Source organism: Lynx canadensis, chromosome B2 (genome assembly GCF_007474595.2).
Source record: "Lynx canadensis isolate LIC74 chromosome B2, mLynCan4.pri.v2, whole genome shotgun sequence".
NCBI lineage: Eukaryota > Metazoa > Chordata > Mammalia > Carnivora > Felidae > Lynx > Lynx canadensis.
The window spans coordinates 70,489,043-70,511,869 of NC_044307.1; the positions used below are offsets into that span (position 1 = coordinate 70,489,043).

Sequence of the window (22,827 nt, forward strand, 5' to 3'; positions counted from 1 at the left end):
ACCATCTTTGTGTCCTCTATTATCCTTGTCACAGTTCACTGGTATCTCACAGAAAGGAGCTTATACGCGACTAAAGCCCTGTTTCCTGCAACTGTCACTCAGAGGAGAGTCCAGGAAATCTGGAGGTCATCAGATTGCGGTTCCATAGGACTTTGCATATTTGCACACTTTAAAAGCTGCTACCTACAAGGAATCACTCTCCTCTGTGCCTGGTAACTGTGTATCCACAGGAGCGGGATTGATGCCGAGGAGCAGACAGCCCCTCCTCCAGACCAGCGCTGCTGCATTGCCTGATTTAACTCTCAGACAATTCTTATTATATATATAATATACTCTTCCTTCCTTTTCTCCTTCCTCTCTCATCCCTCCTCTAGTCTGGTTATTCTTGTTGTTGGTTTGTTTAAGCAGACATATTTAATCTATTGTCTTTATACATGTTCTACACCTTCTTCTTTATTTTCCTTTCTCTCTCACTGGATCAAGCCATATAATTTATCTGGTCAATTTTCTTTTCTTTTCTTTTTCTCCGCCTCTGTCATTTCTCTCTTTGTATGGGACAAGGCCTCTTCCATCGGCACCACCTCCACCCTGTTATTTACTTGTAGCTGATGTTAACTGGGGGTTTGGGGTGTTTTTTTAATTATTATTTGTGTGTGTGTGTGTGTGTGTGTGTTTGTCTTCCTTTCCAGGGCTACTTCAACGAGCAAATCAAAGCACACCTGGTGGAGGGTCCAAAACATCACTACAAGGAGAGAAAGTAACCAAAGTCACAACAACAGAGAACAAATAACACACTCCCAAAAAACACCTCCTGAAGGGCCAGGCCCTAGACAGTGTATATTAAAGAGGACAGTGACCCCTCTCTAATAAAGTAGTGTTCACAGGTGCAGGACACATAAGAAGTTTTAAAACACATAAGGGACAGAAAACTAGCCAAAATGACAAAATCGAAGAATTCTCCTCAAAAGAAATTCCAGGAAGAATGACAGCTAAAGAATTGATCAAAACAGATATAAACAATATAACTGAACAAGAATTTAGGATAATAATCATAACATTAATCACTGGGCTTGAAAAAGCATAGAAGACAGCAGAGAATCTATTGCTGCAGAGATCAAGGAACTAAAAAATAGGATGAATTAAAAAATGTTATAAATGAGGTGCAAAATAAACTAGAGGCAACGACAGAAATGAAGAGGCAGAGGGTAGAATAGGTTAAATAGAAGATAAAATTATGGAAAAAGAGGAAGCTGAGAAAAAGAGATAAAAAAATTCTACACCACAAGGGGAGAATTAGAGAGTTCCAGAAGAAGAAGAAGAGAGAGAGAAAGGAGCAGAAGGTGTACTTCAACAAACAATAGCTGAGAATTTCCCCAATCTGGGAAAAGAAACAGACATCAAAATCCAGGAAAAGAAACAGACATCAAAATCCAGGAGGCACAGAGAACTCCCTTCAGATGTAATTTGAATCAATTTTCTGCATGACATATCATAGTGAAAGTGGCAAAATACAAAGATAAAGAGAGAATTCTGAGAGCAGCAAACAGGGCTTAACCTACAAGGGTAGACACATAAGCGTAGTAGCAGACCAATCTACTGAAACTTGGCAGGCCATAAAGGAGTGGCAGGAAATTTTCAATGTGCTGAATAGGAAAAATATGCAGCCATGACTCCTTTATCCAGCAAGCCTGTCATTCAGAATAAAAGGAGAGATAAAGGTTTTCCCAGACAAACAAAAACTGAAGGAATTCATCACCACTAAATCAGCCCTACAAGAGATCCTAAGGGGGACTCTGTGAGTGGAATGTTACAAAAACACAAAGGACAAGAGACATCACTACAAGCATGAAACCTAGAGATAACACAATGATTCTAAATCCCTATCTTTCAATAATAAAACTGAATATAAATGGACCAAGTGCTCCAATCAAAAGACATAGGGTATCAGAATGGATAAAAAAAAAAAAAAAAAAAAACAAGCCCCATCTATTTGCTGTCTACAAGAGACTCATTTTAGACCTGTGGACACCTTCAGATTGAAAGTGAGGGGATGGAGAACCATCTATCATGCTACTGGAAGTCAAAAGAAAGATGGAGTAGCCATACTTACATCAGACAAACTAGACTTTAAACTAAAGGCTGTAACAAGAGGTGAAAAAGAACATTGTATCATAATTACAGGGTCTATCCATGAAGAAGAGCCAACAATTATAAATATCTATGCACCGAATACAGAGGCACCCAAATATATAAAACAATTAATTACAAATGTAAGCAATCTTTTAGTGGTAAGAATGTAATAATTGCAGGGGACTTTAATACTCCACTTATAGCAGTGGACGGATCATCTAGACAGAAAATTAATTAAGAAACAGTAGCCCTGAATGATACACTGGACCAGAAGGACTTGACAGATATATTCAGAACTTTTCATCCTAAAGCAGCATAATACACATTCTTCTCAAGTGCACATGGAACATTCTCAAAGATAGATCACATACCGGGACACAAAATACCCCTCAATAAACATAAAAGAATTGAGATCATACCATGCACACTTTCAGATCACAGTGCTATGAAACTTGAAATCAACCACAGGAAAAAGTTTAGAAAACCTCCAAATGTATGGAGGTTAAAGAACATCCCACTAAAGAATGAGTGGGTCAACCAGGCAATTAGAGAAGAAATTTAAAAATATAGGGAAACAAATGAAAATGAAAACATGACAGTCCAAACACTTTGGGATGCAGCAAAGGTAGTCCTAAGAGAAAAATACGTTGCAATCCTGGCCTATCTCAAGAAATAAGAAAAATCCCAAATACAAAATCTAACAGCACACCTAAAGGAACTAGAAACAGAACAAGAAAGGAAACCCAAAGCCATCAGAAGAAGAGAAATAATAAAGATTAGAGCAGAAATAATATAGAATAAAAAAAAAACAACCAAAAACCAGTAGAACAGATCAATAAAACTAAGAGCTGGGTTTTTTTTTTGAAAAAATGAAATTGATAAACCCTTAGCCAGACTTCTCAAAAAGAAAAGAGAACTGACCCAAATAGATAAAATCATGAATGAAGATGGATTTATCACAACCAATCCCTCAGAAACATGAGCAATTATCAGACAATACTGTGAAAAATTATATGCCAACAAACTGGACAACCTGGAAGAAATGGACAAATTCCTAGACATCCACACATTACCAAAACTCAAATGGGAAGAAATAGAAAATATGAACAGACCCGTAACTAGTGAAAAAATTGAATCAGTATTCAAAAATCCCCCAACAAATGAGTCCTGGGCCAGATGACTTCCCAGGGGAATTCTACCAGACATTTAAAGCAGGGTAAATACCTATCCTTCTCAAGCTGCTCAAAAAAATAGAAACATAAGGAAAAATTCTGGACTCATTCTATGAAGCCAACATTACCTTGATTCCCAAACCAGATAGACACCCTACAAAAAAGGAGAATTACAGGGCAAGATCCCTAATGAACATCAATGCAGAAATTCTCAACAAGATATTAGCAAATTAAATTCAACAGCATATAAAAAGAATTATTCACCATGATCAAGTGAGATTCATTCCTGGGCTGCAGGGCTGGTTCGCTATTTGCAGATCAATCAATGTGATACATCACATTAATAAAAGAAAGGATAAGAACCATATGATCCTGTCAATAAATGCAAAAAAGCATTTGGCAAAATACAGCATCCTTTCTTAATAAAACCTTCCAGAAAGTCGGCGTAGAAGGAACATACCTAAACATCATAAAAGCCATATATGATAAGCCCACAGCTAATATCATTCTCAATTGGGAAAAATGGAGAGCTTTCACCCTGAGATCAGGAACATGACAGGGATGTCCACTTTCACCACTGTTGTTTAACATTGAAATAAAAGGCATCAAAATTGTCAAAGAAGTCAAACATCCACTTTTCACAGATGACATGATACTCTACATGGAAAACCTGAAAGACTTCACCAAAATACTGCTAAAACTGAAACATGAATTCAGCAAAGTTGCAGGGTACAAAATCAATGTACAGAAATTGGTTGCATTTTTATACACCAATAATGAAGAAAAAGAGAAATCAAGAAACTGATCCCATTTATAATTGCACCAAGAACCATAAAATACCTAGGAATAAACCTAACCAAAGATGTAAAAGACCTGTGTGCTGAAAAATATAGAAAGCTTATGAAGGAAATTGAAGAAGACACAAAGAAATGGAAAAAACATTCCATACTCATGGATTGGAAGAATAAATATTATTAAAATGTCAATACTATCCAAAGCAATCTACACATTCAATGCAATCCCAATCAAAATTGTACCGACATTCTTCTCAAAACTAGAACAAACAATCCTAAAATTTGTATGGAACCACAAAGACCCCAAATATCCAGAGCAATCTTGAAAAAGAAAACCAAAATGGGAGACGTTACAATCCCAGACTTTAGCCTCTACTACAAAGCTGTAATCATCAAGACAGTATGGTATTGGCACAAAAACAAACACATAGACCACTAGAATAGAATAGAGAACCCAGAATTGGTCCCACAAATGTATGGCCAACTAATCTTTGACAAAGCAGGAAAGAATATCCAATGGAATAAAGACAGTCTCTTCAGCAAGTGGTGCTGGGAAAACTGGACAGCAACATGCGGAAGAATGAACCTGTACCACTTTCTTACACCATACACAAAAATAAACTCAAAATGGATGAAAGACCTCAATGTAAGACAGGAAGCCATCAAAATCCTCGAGGAGAAAGCAGGAAAAAACCTCTTTGATTTTTCCTGCAGCACCTTCTTACTCAACACGTCTCCGGAGGGAAGGGAAACAAAAGCAAAAATGAACTACTGGGGACCTTGTCAAAATAAAAACTTCTGCACAGCAAAGGAAGCAATCAGCAAAACTAAAAGGCAACTGACAGAATGGGAGAAGATATTTGTAAATGACATATCAGATAAAGGGTTATTATCCAAAATCTACAAAGAACTTATCAAACTCAACAGACAAAAAACAAATAATCCAGTGAAGAAATGGGCAAAAGACATGAATAGACACTTCTCCAAAGAAGACATCCACATGGCCAGCCAACACAGGAAAAAATGCTCAACATCACTTATCATCAGGAAAATACAAATCAAAACCACAATGAGATACCACCTCACACCTGTCAGAATGGCTAACATTAACAATTCAGGCAACAACAGATGTTGGTGAGGATGCAGAGAAAGAGGATCTCTTTTGCATTGTTGGTGGGAATGCAAGCTGATGCAGCCACTCTGCAAAACAGTATGGAGGTTCCTCAAAAAACTAAAAATAGAACTACCCTACGACCCAGCAATTGCACTACTAGGCACATGCACCCCCATGTTTATAGAAGCACTATCAACAATAGCCAAAGTATGGAAAGAGCCCAAATGTCCGTAGATGGATGAATGGATAAAGAAGATGTGGTATATATGTATACAATGGAGTATTACTCAACAATCAAAAAGAATGAAATCTGGCCATTTGCAACTATGGATGGAACTGGAGGGTATTATGCTAAGTGAAATTAGTCAGAGAAAGACAAAAATCATATGACTTCACTCTTATGAGGAATTTCAGAGACAAAACAGATGAACATAAGGGAAGGGAAACAAAAATAATATAAAAACAGGGAGGGGGATAAAATAGAAGAGACTCATAAATATGGAGAACAAACTGAGGGTTGCTGGAGAGGTGATGGGAGGGGGGATGGGCTAAATGGGTAAGGGGCACTAAGGAATCTACTCCTGAAATCATTGCTTCACTATATGCTAACTAATTTGGGTGTAAATTTTAAAAAATAAAAAGTAAAGTTAAAAAAAATTTTATCTTAATAAAGATGGTCCTGACTTAAAAAAAAATATTTTGAGGCAAAACATTGCTGTTGTTCTAGTTGTCTTTACTTTTTGTAGTTCTGAGGCCAATGTAGGACAAAATAATTGTCATAATTATTGATGATTTAAATAAATAAACAGGGTGAAATTAAATAAAAAAATAAATGTTAAAAAAAGAATCTCACATTAACAATCTAACTTTACAACTAAAAGTGCTAGAAAAAAGAATAACAAATGAAGCCCAAAATTAGTAAAATTAAGGAAATAATAAAGATCAGACAGAAAATAAATGAAATTGAGACAAAATAACCTAATAGAAAAGATGAATGAAAATTAAACCTGGTTCTTTGAAAAGATAAACAAATTAACAAACCTTTATCTAGGCTCACCAAGAAAAAAGAGAGTTCAAATAAATAACATCAGAAATGAAAGAAAGTTACAACTGATACTACAGATATACAAAGGATAATAAGAGACACCTATGAACAATTACACAGCAACAAATTGGACCACCTAAAAGAAATAGATAAATTTCTAAAAATATACAGTCTTCTAAGACTGAATCACAAAGAAATAGAAAATCTGAAAAGACTAATTATTAGTAAGAGGATTGAATCAGTAATCAAAACCTCCGAACAAGCAAAAGTCCAGGACCAGACAGCTTCAGTGGTGAATACTACAAAATTTTCAAAGAATGATTAATACTAATCCTTCTCAAACTCTTCCAAAAAAATAGAAGAGGTGGGAACTCTTCCAGACTCATTTTTTATTTTTGTTTTTTCTTTTCTTTCTTTTCTTCTCTTTTTTTCTTTAAAAAAAAATTTTTAACATTTATTCATTTTTGAAAGGCAGAGAGAGACAGAATGTGAATGGGGGAGGGGCAGAGAGAGAGGGAGACATAGAAACAGAAGCAGGCTCCAGGCTCTGAGCTGTCAGCACAGAGCCTGATGTGGGGCTCGAACTCATGGACCACAAGATCATGACTTGAGCCGAAGTCGGCCGCTTAACCAACTGAGCCACTCAAGCACCCCTTTTTTTCTTTTTTTTAAACAATATAGTGATTCAACAGTTCTATACACAGTGCTCATTGTGGTAAGTGTACTCTTTAGTCCCTATCCCCTGTTTCACCCATCCCCCCTTCTACCTCCCTCTGGTAACCATTAGTTTGTTCTCTATAGTTAAGAGTCTGTTCCTTGGTTTGTCTCTCTTTTTTTTCCTTTGTTCATTTGTTTTGTTTCTTTCATTCCACATGAGTGAAATCATATGGTATTTGTCTTTCTCTGATTTACTTCACTTAGCAATATATTCTCTAACTCCATCCATATTGTTGCTCTTCCAGACTCACCTTACAAGGCTAAAACCAGACAAGGATACCACATGCCACAAATTAGAGGCCCATATCCCTTAGGAAATTAGATACAGAAGTTCTCAATAAATATATTGGCAAACTGAATTCAATAACATATTAACAAGATCATACACTAGGATCAAGTGGGATTTATTCCAGGCATGCAAGGGTGGTTCAGCATCTATAAATCAATGTGATATAACACATTAATCAAATGAAGGGTAAAAATCTTATGATCAATTTAGTAGATGACAAAATTCACCATCCATTTATGGAAAAAAAAAAAACCTCTCAACACTGTGAATATAAAGAAAACATACCTCAACATAATAAGGGCCATATATAACAGATCCACAGCAAACATCATACTCAGTGGTGAAAAGCTAAAAGCTTTTCCCTGAAAACAATGATGCCCATTCTTGCTATTTTTATTTAACATAATACAGGAAGTTCTAGCCAGAGCAGTTAGACAAGAAAAAAATAAAAGCATTCGAATTGGAAATAAAGAAGCTAAAACTGTCACTATTTGCAGGTCACATGATCCCATATACAGAAAACACTAACAACTCCACCAAAAACAAACAGAAACCAAAACTGTTAGAATAATAAATGAATTAGGTAGTGTTGCAAGATGCAAAATTAATATGCAGAAATCTGTTGCATTTCTATACACTAACATGAACTATTGGAGAAATTTAGATAACAATCCCATTTACAATTGCATCAAAAAGAATAAAATACCTAGGATAAATTTAAATGAGGGGAAAGACCTATACATTTAAAACTCTAAGACACTGATGAAGGAAATTGCAGATGGCACAAAATAAATAGAATACTCCATGCTCATGGATTAGAAGAATTAGTATTTTCAAAATGTCCATACTACCTAAAACAATCTACAGATTCAGTGTAATCCCTATTAAAATTCCAATGGCATTTTTCACAGGACTAGAGCAAATAATTCTGAATTTTGTATGGAACAACAAAAAAACTCAAATAACCAAAGCAATCTTTAGAAATACAAACAAAGCTGGAGGTATCATGCTCCCTGATTTCAAACCATATTACAAAGCTATAGTAATCGAAACAGTATGGTATTGGCATAAAATAGATACTAGATGAATGGAACAGAATAGGGTGTCCAGAAATAAATCCATGAATATGTGCATGGATATATTTGTTATATAATTTATGACAAAGGAGCCAAGAATATACAATGGGGAAAGAAGAGTCTCTTAAGTGCTTTGGAAAAACTGGACAGCCACATGCAGAAGAATGAAACTGGACCACTATCTTACACCGCACACAAAAATTAATTCAAAGTGAATTAAAAACTTGAACATCAGACCTGAACCATATAACTCTTAGAAGAAGAATTATGTAGTAAGCTCCCTGACACAGCCATGGGGATGATTTTTTTGAATCTGACACCTCAAACAAAAGCAACAAAAGCAAAAATAAACAAATGGGACTACATAAAACTAAAAAGCCTCTGCACAGTAAAGGAAACCATCAATAAAATGAAAAGACAATCCAGTGAATGGGGTAAAATATTCACAAAAAATATACCTGATAAGGGATTAAGGTCCAAAATATACAAAGAACTCAGACAACTCAATAGGGAAAAAAAAACACGCAAATAGTCCAAGTAAAAATGGATAGAGTATCTGAATAGATGTTTTTCAAAGAAGACATACACATAGCCTATAGGTAAATGAAAAGATGCTCAACATCACTAATTATCAGGGAAATGCAAAATAAAATCTTAATGGGATGTCTCTTCACACCTGTCAGAATGGCTATTACCAAAAAGACAAAAATAACAAGTGTTACCAAGAATGTAGAGAAAAGAGAATGCTTAGTGCACTCTTGGCGTAAACGTAAACTATAGAACTACCATATGACCCAGCAATTCCGCTTCCGGGTATTTATCTAGAGAAAATGAAAACATGAATTTGAAAAGGTATATGCAGCTTCATGTTCACTGCAGAATTATATACAATAGCCAAGGTATGGAAACAACCTAAGTGTTCATTGATGGATAAATGGATAAAGAAGAGGAAGAAGATGTGAGATATATAGACAGGCATGAACGCATGCACGCGCGCGCACACACACACAGAAATACTATTTAGCCATTAAAAAAATCTTGCCATTTGCAGTAACCTAGATAGACCTTGAAGACATTATGGTAAGTGAAGTAATTGAGCCAAAGAAGACAAATACCATATGATCTCACTTACATGTGGAATTTAAAAAACAAAATCTCACAGATACAGAGAACAAATTAGTGCTTGACAGAAGCATGAGGTGGTGAGTTGGTAAAATGGGAAAAGCGGGTCCAAAGTATAAACTTCTAGTTGTAAAATAGATGAGTCCTGGGGATGCAATGGATAGCATGTTGGCTAAAGTTTATAATAAATACAATATTGCATATTTGACTGTTGCTAAGAGAGCAAATCTTAGAAATCCTCATCAAAGAAAAAAATTTGCTGTAACTATATAAGGATGGATATTAACTAGACTTATTGTGATTTTTCACATATATATAAAAATCATATTACATTGTACACCTGAAACAAATATAATGTTATATGCCAGTTATACCTCAATTTATAAAAGTGTGAAATATGAGGGGGAAATCCTGTGAAATTTATGTTTATATTTTTGTGACCTCCTTAGATCTTATGCATACCTTCACATAATGTGGCTTAACTTCAAGACAAACTAGTGTATTCCAATTCAGTTCAATTCTGGTGCTAATTACCTGGAATTACTGTAAACCCCATGGGTTAGAGGTATAGTCCCCATCAAGACTGCCCCAACTTCAGATGCCAGCCCCAAGTTCATGGGCCTCCAGGCTATCTGTACTTTTGACCAACTTGCTACAAATGTGGATGAATTCCTACTACCTCCCTAAGATTCAATAATTTACTAGAATAACTCACAAAACTCAGGAAATTTCATTTTAATTACAAAGGATACAAATCGGGTCAATTGTAGAGACACATAGCACAAGGTCTAGGAGAATCCTGAACACAGAGCTTATGTGCTCTCTTTTCATGGAATACAGGTGCAACACCCTTTTGGTATATCAGTGTGTTCACCAATAAGGAAGATCCACCTAGTATCATTTTCCAGAGTTTTTACTGGAGAGTCATTATGTAATGAATGATTGACTCACTGGACACATGACTGAATTCAGTCTCCATCCACTCCCCTCCGCAAAGGCCAGGCTGGCTTCATGCCCCAATTCTCTAAATACATGGTTGGTGTTTCAGGTGATAGCCCCTTCTTGTTAGCGTAATCTCAAGTGTGAGCTGTAGGCCCCCTATAAAAAACAAAAACACACCTATCGGTAAGGAAATTGTGAGGATTTATAGGATGTCTTCCAGGAATGAGGTACAAAGACCAAATTCTTCATTTTATAATACATGCTTACCAAATTGTTTTACTACGCTTTTATGAAAAATAACGTACCTTTAAGCCAAAGTTCTTTTTTTTTTATGAGAGCCTATGCAGGTTTTCCCATAATTGCTTCAAAACTATGTACATAAAATGGTATTGTTGCCAAGATATTATATATACTCTCATGGATCATTAAAGTATGTAATTATGTTCATATTAATTATATGCATTGTATACACATACAAATATATTTATGCATGTGTGTATGTATATACACACATTTTCCTAAAATAGTTGTATATATACTTTGGGTACTCTTTGTCTCTAAATGAGTTTTCTTAAAACTGTATCTTTAAAAAGATAATACCAATAAACTTTCTAGTATACTTGAGAAGAGTAACTTTCATAGTAATTTTCTCTGGGTAATCCCAGAAACATATTAAAGTTAGGCTAAAATAGATAATGTTATTTGATGGTACATCATATCATCTAAGATCATTAGAAAAATTAAGTATTCTGCATAAGAAAATTTTCCCACATGAACAAGATACTTTTTAAATTTTTGAATTTCCTCTGGCAGCATTTCCTGCTCTGCCCTTGTAACCTTGAGAATTAGCTCATGGTATGAGTTGAGAAGATCCAAGTGAGGACCCAGTGACCCTCCTGCAGAATCACATGCACAGTCTACCAGGAATAGTTTCTTGGTAGCTGTTTCACTGGCTCAGGGACTGCAAATTCCAGGATTTTTGTTGTTTGGAAATTAGACATCCTGATAAGTGGGGCTTTATTCCCAAAAAGTGGAGCATTTTATGAGAACCTGTGTATTCCCTTATGCATGAGACATTGTGAATTAGAGTACTAAAAAGCTTTTGAATAAAATACTCATTTTTTTTCTTTCTGCAGCCCCTTTCTTTACATATTTGGAGGGTTTTGTTGTATTAGTAAATATATCATCTTAAAGCTTTAATGTCAGTGTTATATCAGATCCATTTGAATTTGAATAAAGAATTTATCACTCTTCTAATGTTAGCAGCATAGTTCCTAAAAAAGGTAAAATTTATTGGAATTTCAGATTCAAACTAAAAAATATAATTACATTTAAAGTGTAGTCAATGTTTATTTTAAATGTCTTTGAAATTAACCAATGATAGTCAACTTATTGGGAACATTATTTTTTTCTGAAAATAATTGCTTATAAAGCATGTATCCAGGTCCCTACATTATTGGTTAAGTATGCTAATTGATACGTCTTCTAAATACAAGTATCTCCCCAGAATATTTGATTTTAATTTGTAATATGTATCTGAAAAAGACAAGAAACACTTTACACACCTGCATATTATATGCACAGTAAATTATTCTACTACTTATTTTATTTCCACTGCATTTAAGTAACTATGTGAATTTCCCATCGTGTATTTCATTTTCCTTGTAAGCCATTGCTATTTAATTTTCCAAGCAGTAGCATTTAGAATTCTCCATTATTTGCTGAGTGCATTCTTCACCTTGATTTTTACTGTAATCTACTTAACATCAATGCCACTATGATAATGCTGTGGACCTAACACTCTTATACTCTATATCACATTATATTGTGATTGTTTATGTATTTAACTCCACCTTGAATTGTGATGCCCAAAGGATATGAAGCCATATTTCCTGTCATTTTTTGTAAAATCTATCCATATTGTGGTTGGCAGTAGTTACTGAGGAAAAGTTATTTGAACAAGAGAGCCATTGGAAGCCTAAGTTCTCTGGTTCTGTACTTCACACACACCCCCCATCTGTCATTAGATAGTGACTCTCACATGCTCCTAACATAAGAAGGCTTCCTATAGGGTCACCTAGCATTTTTATGACAGATAAATTTCCCCAGCAGCATCTCACCACGAAGATTATGAAAATAGTTAAACCAGAAAAGCTATCTCATAGTTTGAAATCTAGTTCCTTCTTCTAAGCGTTCTGCATTACATGTGGATCTTTTCAAAAATTTCTCTAGAGTATCATCAGATAACAAAATTACAGTTGAGTGTGGAGAAGTATTTCATGTAGTAGAGAAAATAACAGTAAATTAATATATATATTAATAAAAATCAACTAGATATAAGGTAACATTTAAAATGTTATTAAGGGGCGCCTGGGTGGCGCAGTCGGTTAAGCGTCCGACTTCAGCCAGGTCACGATCTCGCGGTCCGTGAGTTCGAGCCCCGCGTCGGGCTCTGGGCTGATGGCTCAGAGCCTGGAGCCTGTTTCCGATTCTGTGTCTCCCTCTCTCTCTGCCCCTCCCCCGTTCATGCTCTGTCTCTCTCTGTCCCAAAAATAAATAAAAACGTTGAAAAAAAAAATTTAAAAAAAATAAAAATAAATAAAATGTTATTAAACAATATCACATGGTTGTAGCATGACTGCTGTTTCTTTATTCAGAGATTATTTCTATTATGACATTGTTCTTACAAGTAATTTATCACATTCATAAACATACTTAAAAGGAGTAAATTTTTATGTAGGTCAATATATCTCAAAAAGCCTTATTTTAAAAAAAGAAGTTGGTTGATTGAAAGAAAGAAAGAAAGAAAAAGAAAGAGAAAAAAGAAAAGAAAAGTAAGGAAAAGAAAAGAACAAGAGTGTATTACTTTGCTCTAGGCCCAGGCTCCACTTCAACGATATAAAGTGTTCTTAAGAATACATAGCTTTTCCTCCATTGTGTTTCCAAACTTTTCTGTGTGTTGTGCAGTTTCACTTAACCTTTGATATCAAGTTCTGATAAACTGGCTTCAGTGAATTAGTGGTGATACATATGGAAAATAGGAAGGAAAAAGGGATGAATGTGTTGACTTTTAATTTCTGTGATTCCAACCCTGTTCAGTTGGCCTTTGGTAGATAATTAGTAGATCACCTGAGGCCAATCAGATTTGGCTTTCAGTTTACAAACAAAATTATTGCAAAGGATCTGGTCACTATGAGCCCATCTTCTTGTTGTCATTGGTCTTGGGCTTTGGATCCAGTGCTCTTAAATACACACACGCACGCACACACACACACACACACACATGCACACACATTTCTTGCTTACTTTGGCTAATGTATCAAAGCTTAGATAAGCAGCCTCTAGGAAACTATTTTTGCCTCTGGCTTTGTTTGTCCTGGCTAGGCAGTCGTTGATGCTACTCCAACAAATCTGGCTCCCCCTGCCTTCTGCCTAGTTGGGTAGGTTTTGATGCTGTCTTGGATAATCTTTATTTAGACTCCTAAAGAAGAATGTTTCTTGTTGATTTTACCCCCGCTGGCAATTTGGACATTTGTTTTACATCAGTAATGGCCATCCGTTTTTAATATATATCGGACACTTCACCAATTTTGATTTCTTTTTCTCAAGCTCTATCTTAATTACATGATGGGAATGGCTTATCTTGGTGAAACAGTGCATTGTCTCCCAAGAATACTACTTTTGTGCTTCTTTATCTGTGCCTTCCTTCATGAAGCTAAGTATAAAACATTTAAGTGACAGTAGACCTCAAGGAACCAAATACACTGTTTAAGATTTTGTTAACATAGAGAACTGATTTGGCCCTTGACTGCACACACCAGTTAGTCTAGTCTGGTTCCACTGCCTTAGTGAAGGCTGAAGTATAGGGATTCTGCAGAGATTAATGACATCTTTTCCCCACACCCCTTTAAGCTTTCTGCCTCTCCCTGGCTTCAGTACATATTCACCAGCCAAAAACAGAGGCCCCTGTGGTAGTAGCCAAACAGGTGTTTTACCTATGCTGATAATAACTTTCAAGTCATCTCTCCAAAAGGATCCTGCCATCCTCTTAGGAGGAAGTAAGCCTACAACATCATCACGACTAAACTCATTTCCTGACGTTCAGCGTCTTCTCATACCATGTGACTCAGTTGTCTTTAGAGTGTTTTTGTTTTTTTTAATATCCCTTACAGCATGCACTCTGCATTGGCATTATTTATTTACTTCTTTGTCTCCCTAGGGGCATACTAGGAATTTCTATAGAGGTAGGCATCTTGTCTTATTCATCTTGTCTTATTCATGCAGCACTTATTATAGGGTATGGCACTTGAGAGAACGCAACAACTGCAATAGGACTGACAGAAGAGAGGGAGGAGTGCAAAGCAAGCAGAAACAAAATTGTAAAGTGCTAAGTACTCCCAGCTGAATTAGTCCTTAAAGAATTTAGCTGCTTTTATCCCAGTCTCTGAACCCTGTTCTTTCACTTAATAGACTCTTCTATTAATAACCAAATTGTCTGGTTTGTTCTGCTTTGTCAGAAACTACTGTGATAGAAGTCCAAATAGTAAATGATCTATTTGCCTCTCAAATGTACTTGAAAGAGATTTCCAGCCTTAGATTAAGTTTAATATTATGGCATAAAATGGTGACAACTTTCCTATGAGTGGGATTGATGACCCCATAATTAAGGGAAAGAGCCTGAGAAAGCAGTGAGGATTCAATGTAAAAGTATTTAAAGTTGATTCAGGAAATCTGTTAGAACAGAAAAATGCCATCTCCATGTATCAGGAATTCTGTATTTTTTTAAAATTTTTTTAAAATGTTTATTTTTGAGAGAGAGACAGAGTGTGAGTGGCGGAGGAGCAGAGAGAGAGGGAGACCCAGAATCTGAAGCAGGCTCCAGGCTCTGAGCTGTCAGCACAGAGCCCAATGTAGGGTCGAACTCAGGAATCGCGAGATCATGACCTGAGCTGAAGTCAGACGCTTACCGACTGAGCCACCCAGGCATCCCAAGAATTCTGTATTCTTTATGTGAAGAAATCTGAGAAATAAAATCTGTGTGGAATCTATCTTATCATATCCATCAATATGCTTATTCTGATGGCCAAGAAAGTGATAAATCAGAGTCAAATCACAGGATATTTCCCCAGCGAAAAGTGCAAATATAAAAATTTTTAGTACCTCGGATTTAATCTATGATGTTATTGGGTTATTCACTAGAAGGGAAAATTATTAGGAATCAGAAACTCATTTTTACCAACTTGCCTCTAGGATAGACTTGAACAAGTTGATCTATTTCACACTAGTCAGATAATTGAAGAATATAACATTTTCAAAAAGACCGTCAAGCTGGGTGCTTAAATATCATGTCTTGTTAGGGAACTAGATAGAGGTAAGGGATTGGGCTGATGGACGTTTTTACAGTTGTTCATATCCCATAAGACTGCATTTAACCCATACTTACACCTTCCTCAGGGCCTTCTAATATCAGAAAGGCTTTAAAATAATTATCACACATTTTGGTTCCTCAGCATCACCCTTCTATGCAAAAAGGAATGCTCTGCTACAATTGTCGATGAACAACTTTCTTCATAGAGGAAAGTAGATGAAGACACATCCTTAGGTTCTTTACACAGCCCTAGATGAACAATTTGAAATGCTTCCAAAAATTGATCACAGTACAGTACTTGAGTAATACCAGTAGCCTTCTTCCAGGTGCAAAGTACCTTATGGATAGGGACTGTTTCTTTTTCACTTTGGGTAAAAACATAATAATAATGATGGTGAAGATAACAGATAATAGATAATACGGATTTGAAAATCTGTTTTAGATATGTAAGTATGCGTGTGTGTCCTGTGCTGTGTTTTAAATATGTAATTTTTTTTTCAACGTTTATTTATTTTTGGGATAGAGAGAGACAGAGCATGAACGGGGGAGGGGCAGAGAGAGAGGGAGACACAGAATCGGAAACAGGCTCCAGGCTCTGAGCCATCAGCCCAGAGCCTGACGCGGGGCTCGAACTCCCGGACCGCGAGATCGTGACCTGGCTGAAGTCGGACGCTTAACCGACTGCGCCACCCAGGCGCCCCTAAATATGTAATTTAATCTATTCTCTCAGCAACCCCAGGGAGGAGTTACCCCGGGTTATTTCCAAGTTTTAGATGAGGAAAGTGAGGTTTAGTGAGATTAAATAACTTTCCCAGCTCACATAGCTCATAAATGGCAGAATTGAAATTTAATAAGCAATGAATATGTTTTCAATTGATGGTCTTCCTTTATCAAAAAAAAAAAAAAAAAGTCTTGCTTGATAAGATTCTATTTTCTCAAAGATCTCAACCCATAGGGGCCTTTGCCATATCTATTCTTGTTTGGAGTCAGCCTAGATCTTTTTGTCAAACAAATACAAATCATCCTTCCCCTTTCTGTGATTCTTGTCCAGATTCCTTGTACACTGTGGGCCATTTTCTTTTTCAGTCTGTTCATTTTGCTATTACTTTATTATATAATTTCAACCTTAAGAAACATATTTGAGAAAAGCAGGTACAATTGGTTAATGAGAAAATCATTTTTAAATAAGGCTCATAATGACATAATTTAATTTTTGTTATGTATATGAAATTCATAAGTAGCTTTAAAGATTTTTTTTAACATTTATTCATTTTTTTTTTTTTTTGAGAGACAGAGAGAGAGCATGAGTGGAGGAGAAGCAGAGAGAGAGTCAGACACGGAATCCAAAGCAGGCTTCAGGCTCTGAGCTGGCAGCACAGAGCCCAATGCGGGGCTCAAACCCACTGACAGTGAGACCATGACCTGAGCTGAAGTGGGATGCCCAACCCACTGAACCACCCAAGTTCCCCCCTAAGTAGCTTTATGTATAAACCTTGCATACGTGAACTATTTCCCATGGGAAACAAGGCAAAAAGCAAGATTGCAAATGATGATAGTTTTAATAGTTTAGAGCTTTTTATCTATTACTCCCAAAATTAGAAATAGGACCTTAAAACCAGTCTCCAGGATTCAACATTTTAGGCAGACAGTCACACCATTATCTGAATAAAGCAAACTGGATTAATACCTATTGTATCCTTTTTACTCTTCTTTACCTGGCAATCTGATCAAAAGATGATTCACCGATCTGCACCCTCATTCCTTTTGAGCCCTGGCTCACAATTCATCTCTAGGAAATCTTCCCTAATTAACTATACTCTGTTCTGATCAGCCTTTTTGCTTTATACACTTTGAGTACGGTCTGGCACCTAGCTTGTAGGGAACAGAAAAGCATATAACACAGTTTTTACAGAGACAAAGTTTTAAGTGAATGTGTGCTTCTACTGCAATCATGAGTGCATTGATTTTATATGTACATACATTATATATACTTTGCATGTGGTTCTCCTCCTCTGTTCTCAAGCACTGTTGGCTAGCACGGTGATACTCAGGATTCTGCTGGGCCCCTAGCTAAGCACCGGCTTGTCATCTCTTCCAGTACATTCTCCTGCTCTTCAGAAGCTGCATGCAAGCTGCTTAGTAAACTGTTGATAGAGGGTTAACCTCATCCTCGTCATCTCCTTCACTGAAACCTACTGTCTTTTTTTGCTTTCTAGTAGATAAAAAAGGCTAAGTTATTAAAACTCAAGGATAAGTTTCCCACTTAATTATCCATGGTGACAACTGACCTTTTCCTCCAAAGTATTATGTTTAATTCAGTCTGTTAGAGACTACCAATTTTAGTTGTACCTTACTTATTGCATCTAATAAATTCTGGCATGAAGGATACAGAGCCAATGGTATATTTATTTTCAATGAACATTTAATTTAACATTTTGGTTACTTGCCTGTACTCTTTGACTTGATTTTCTGCTCTGTAATGATCCAGTTTTCTTCACCTCTTGTGCTTGTAGCAATAAGAAAACCGTTGTGTTGTGTTTTCACCCCTTCTGTATGTAACAGCATGTTTATTTCTGATAGTGTGAGACTTCACCTCTGCATACCTTTGACTAGCACACATAAATTATCATATGCTGAATTTAATTAACTATTACATTTTCATATTTTCAGTATTAAATATCAACATCCAAACTGTGAGCCACACCTCACATACACAGCACATTTTGTCACATCATCTGCTGTCAAGAACTGTGACTTTGTTATTGCCCCCTTAGGCAACTCTGTCCTTTCTGTATCAGAGACAGCAGAAAGCAGGACCTACTCAAGGCAAAGAGACCTTCAGAGCTCCCTTCCTGCCTAAATGAAGTCTCAAGGTTCCAATTTTAAAAGATCAAAATGGAAGAAGGGGACCCCAGCATAGTGCAGGAAGGTACAGCCATCCTGCGAGGGGGTATTGAGCTGCACCGGGCCTCCAGAATCTGCCCCTTCTTATTGATCCATGGGTGACCCTCATCCTCAAGCTTACAAGATGGCCACTCTGCCTCCAAGCACTGCATGGGTATTTCCAAGCAGGAACAATGGTGAAGAGGGAAGCAAAGCTGCCTTCTACCAGACTTTGCCTTCTATTAAAGAGCTTTCCCAGAAGCTCCACCCTATTACTTATATTTACATCTCTTTGAACAGAATTAGCCTTAAAAGAGACTGGGAAAATATGCATTTTTAGGTGATCCATTGCCACTCTGAGTAAAACTGGGGTTCTGTTGATGAAAAGGAAGGGTAAAAGGGATATTTGATAAGCAAATAGCAGTGTCTGCTTCAACAATAATTAGTCTCTACGAAAACAGGTTAACCTTGACTGAATTCCAACTAAAACAATAATTAAGAAACTGGCCTTAGTGTCTATAGCCTAACTTCAGAATCTACATTTTGAAGTGAAATTTAGCAGCATATAAAGAAAATTAATATTTTTTACCACTAGAAAAAATATTTAGAGACTTGAGCTTTCTTAAGCCCAGCTCAAGGATAGAAAAATAAATATAAGAATTGTTTTAATTCTGAAAATACTCTGCAAAAATATCTGGTGATTTTTTTCTACCAGGAAGGTATTTTCCCTTTGGAATGTCTCCTATTATATAAAATGGGATTAAGAAGTAGTCATGGGACTCTCAAAGCTTCCTTTCAAGGCTCCTTAATTCTAAAAGACCTGGATAGAAAGACAGACTGATAGCATTTTATCAGATACACACAGCCATTTTGATCCTGTACTGGGGTCATTCAGTCTTTTGGCAGGATTTCAGGCAAAACACTTGAGTATTTTCCTAGTGGGCGAGCTCCACCTGTGTTGGGTATTTTCCAACACTGATGTGACTCAGTCCAGTTTAATGCTGAGAGTACAAAAATTACATCAAAATATAGTAGACTGTCGTCTTAATAGCATTTATTTTAGTTTTCATTCAGTTTAGACACTAATTCAGAAAATGTCTGAGCACATGATTAAGCAAAACAGGCAGCTGCCAGTGTGATGAAATTTGGGAACTCCAGGAAAGACCTCCCTGACAGACATGCCCTTTTAGTCGTGTTGAGAGGAAAGGCCGCTAAGGCATGTTAGGTAAGTGCATGCTGTCCCTACAGAGAGGAGTTCATTTCAAAATAATATTCTATAACTGTCAATATCTGAAAGGAATGTATCAAATGATTTAGTATAGGCATTTGGGATGTAGGTAGAACCCAAGACAGATAAATCCTGGTGAGAGTAAGAGCAAAGTCCAAAACAACAGGACAGTGGGGATCCCAGTCCACCTGTAAATAAAGTTGAACATGCCCAAAGTAAGAGTCCCAAAGCCAATGGAAAGGTACCAAGACACTCTCACTGCTTTACACTCTTGCCCTCAAATTGCCTGGGCTGCTATGGCCTTTATCAGAAGGGAGAATACATGTGTGTGTGAGTGTGTGCACATACGTGTGCGTGCACATGCATGCACATGCACACACATAATGGATTGTTATTCAGCTATTGAAAAATAATGAAATCTGCCGTTTGTGCCATGTATGTACCTTGAGGGCAGTATGGTAGGTGACAGAAGCCAGACAGAATAAAGGTAAATAGCATATAATGCAGTTATATGTGGGATATTTAAAAACAAAATTGAACCAAAACCAAAACCAAGCTCATGGATATACAGAACAGAGTGGTAGTTGCCTGAGGTAGGGGTTAGGAGGTGGCTGAAATGGGTGAATGGAATGAAAAGGTACAAATTTCCAGTTACAAAATGAATCTAAGTCATAGAAATATAACGTACAGCATGGTGACTGTAGTTAATAATACTGTATTGCATATTTCAAAGTAGCTAGGAGAGTGGATCTTGAAAGTTCTCATCACAAGGGAAACAATTGGTAACTATGTATAGTGACAGATGTTAACTAGATTTACCATTTTGCAATGTATATAAATATCAAATCATTACCTTATGCCTGAGACATGTTATGTCAATTGCACCTCAATAAAAGAAAGTATCAGATATCTGTATATATTTAATTGTTTAAGGACCCCCCCCCCCACCTTGTTGACGAATACATTCCTCTGAACTCTAAGAGAATGTCTCTTTTATGTATTATTAGAGTGGGTAGATTTGGGGAATGTTTCCAACACATGTCTCAATAAGCAAATGATAAAGCCAGTTGATATCTTAAAACTGATTCCTGTCTTCCCTCATGTTATGCTTTCCATTGTGCTTTTAGGCGTCACTTTGACTCATCCCACTTTTAACCATCTAGAGTCAAGTAATAACTTCTATAAGACACATCCACATTTTTCCTCATGACCATGTATCCAATTCCACACAGTCTAATCCTATTCCTCCTTGATTTGTGTAGAATGAGATCATGTCTAGTCTCTTACAGATCATAACTGTTCTCGGACTGAGTTATACATTGAAATGTGTTCTTAAACCCTACCCATAAGCATCTTTGTGTTATCATTGGCAAGGGTGGCATGCATTGGAAGTCTTTATCACAACACTGAATTCAACACACAAGACATTGTCAAATATTCTCAGATTCACCTGAGTAATGAATTATAGGGGTAATACAGACAAGGGGTTTGGAGCTTTGTAAGCCATTAAGAGAAATCATTCACCAAAATCATAAAGTTTTTGAAAAATAAAGAATGTCCTCCCTTGTTCTCTCTCTCTCTATCCCAGTTAAAGGACAGGAAGACAGTTTTAAATATATCAAGTATTTACTTTTTGTCTGAAAATTTAATATCTTTATTTTGCTTTGTCTGAGCTGAGCTACAACCAATATGTTTTTTAAAGCAGTTTGTTGTTTCTTTGTAGGTGCAAGCCAGTTATGTGACACACTATGAAAATATCTTCTCCCTGTTCTGGGTTCTGGAGCAGCTTCTTCAAAAGGAAACCAAAGAAGGCAACACTTCAGGTATAGGGCCTGAAGACCAAGAAATCCAGAAATTTCTTCAAAAGCATGATGAAACTATTTTCCAACTCTCTGATGCATTTCCTTTATTTACCTTTTATTTATGGAGACTAGGCATTCTCTTGAACTCAGTTGAAACTGTTGAAAATAACTCACCTCCTTAGCAATTTACTAAATGTCAGAAGCATACTGAAGTATGAAGATCTTCTGCTTAAAATATTTTCAATAATGTTTTTTAAATGAACATTTTAAATGGATCTCTAAACATAATCATTAATTCAATAGTTTTAAATTGTGTATAAAAGATTATGAGTCCTATTTCTATACTAAAATCAGCCAGTTTCAGTTGAGAATGCCCTTATTTCCATGTAACTGTATTTTACAATATATTACTCAATATAGTCTAGCTCTATTATTCTCTATAGTGGACATTAATTGCCTATCTCATAAGTGATATTTACATTTTAAAAGATTTATATGTAATAGATACTAAAAGGGAACAGATCTTAAAAGTTTTGCTGCTTTATCAACACAGTCTTTAAGTGGTTATAAGTGAAATTTTTAAACATTTTTTACATAGTTTCACTTACATCATTGTCTATCAGTTTAGAGGGAGTCATGTAGAAGAGTCTTTTACATTTATAAACCTAATGACCCTCAGTATCATAAAATCAACATACCTGTCAAGTCATCTGAAAGTACTAACTCATTGCCTAAAATGTTGTTTTCATTTTGTTTACTGTATATAATATTCCTGTTATTAAAATGTAGTTAAACCATGTATTTTTAAGTCATTAATATTTTACAAATTTTTACAAATCTAACATCTGTCCAGAAATATACTTTATACTTACTGAAAGTATATTTATACTTATTAAAAGTTTTAGTTGAATTTTCCAGTTACATTGACTTTAATTATTAAAATCATAACCAACTAGCTTAACAAGGACACATTATGCACTTTCCTATGGTGCAATTTAGGGCACAACAAATACAAATTTGCTTTCTTAATTATGTGTGATACTGCTTCATAAGTTAATTACCATTCTTAAATGCCACTGGTCTTTAAAAAAAAACAATGTATAGGAAAGTATATCATCATCTACCATAGTTATTTTTGGAATTAT

At 36.0% G+C, this 22,827-nt stretch overlaps 1 protein-coding gene across 1 annotated transcript in view; it reads left to right on the plus strand.

Moving 5' to 3' along the window:
* The window catches only part of MEI4 (meiotic double-stranded break formation protein 4), a 180,063-nt gene extending 158,199 nt beyond the window's left edge, over positions 1 to 21,864 (plus strand). Inside the window, exon 4 of the mRNA XM_030314578.1 lies at positions 21,604 to 21,864. Coding sequence (XP_030170438.1) covers positions 21,604 to 21,864 — 261 coding nt within the window. The remainder of the gene's footprint in view (positions 1 to 21,603) is intronic.
* Positions 21,865 to 22,827: the final 963 nt, after the last annotated feature.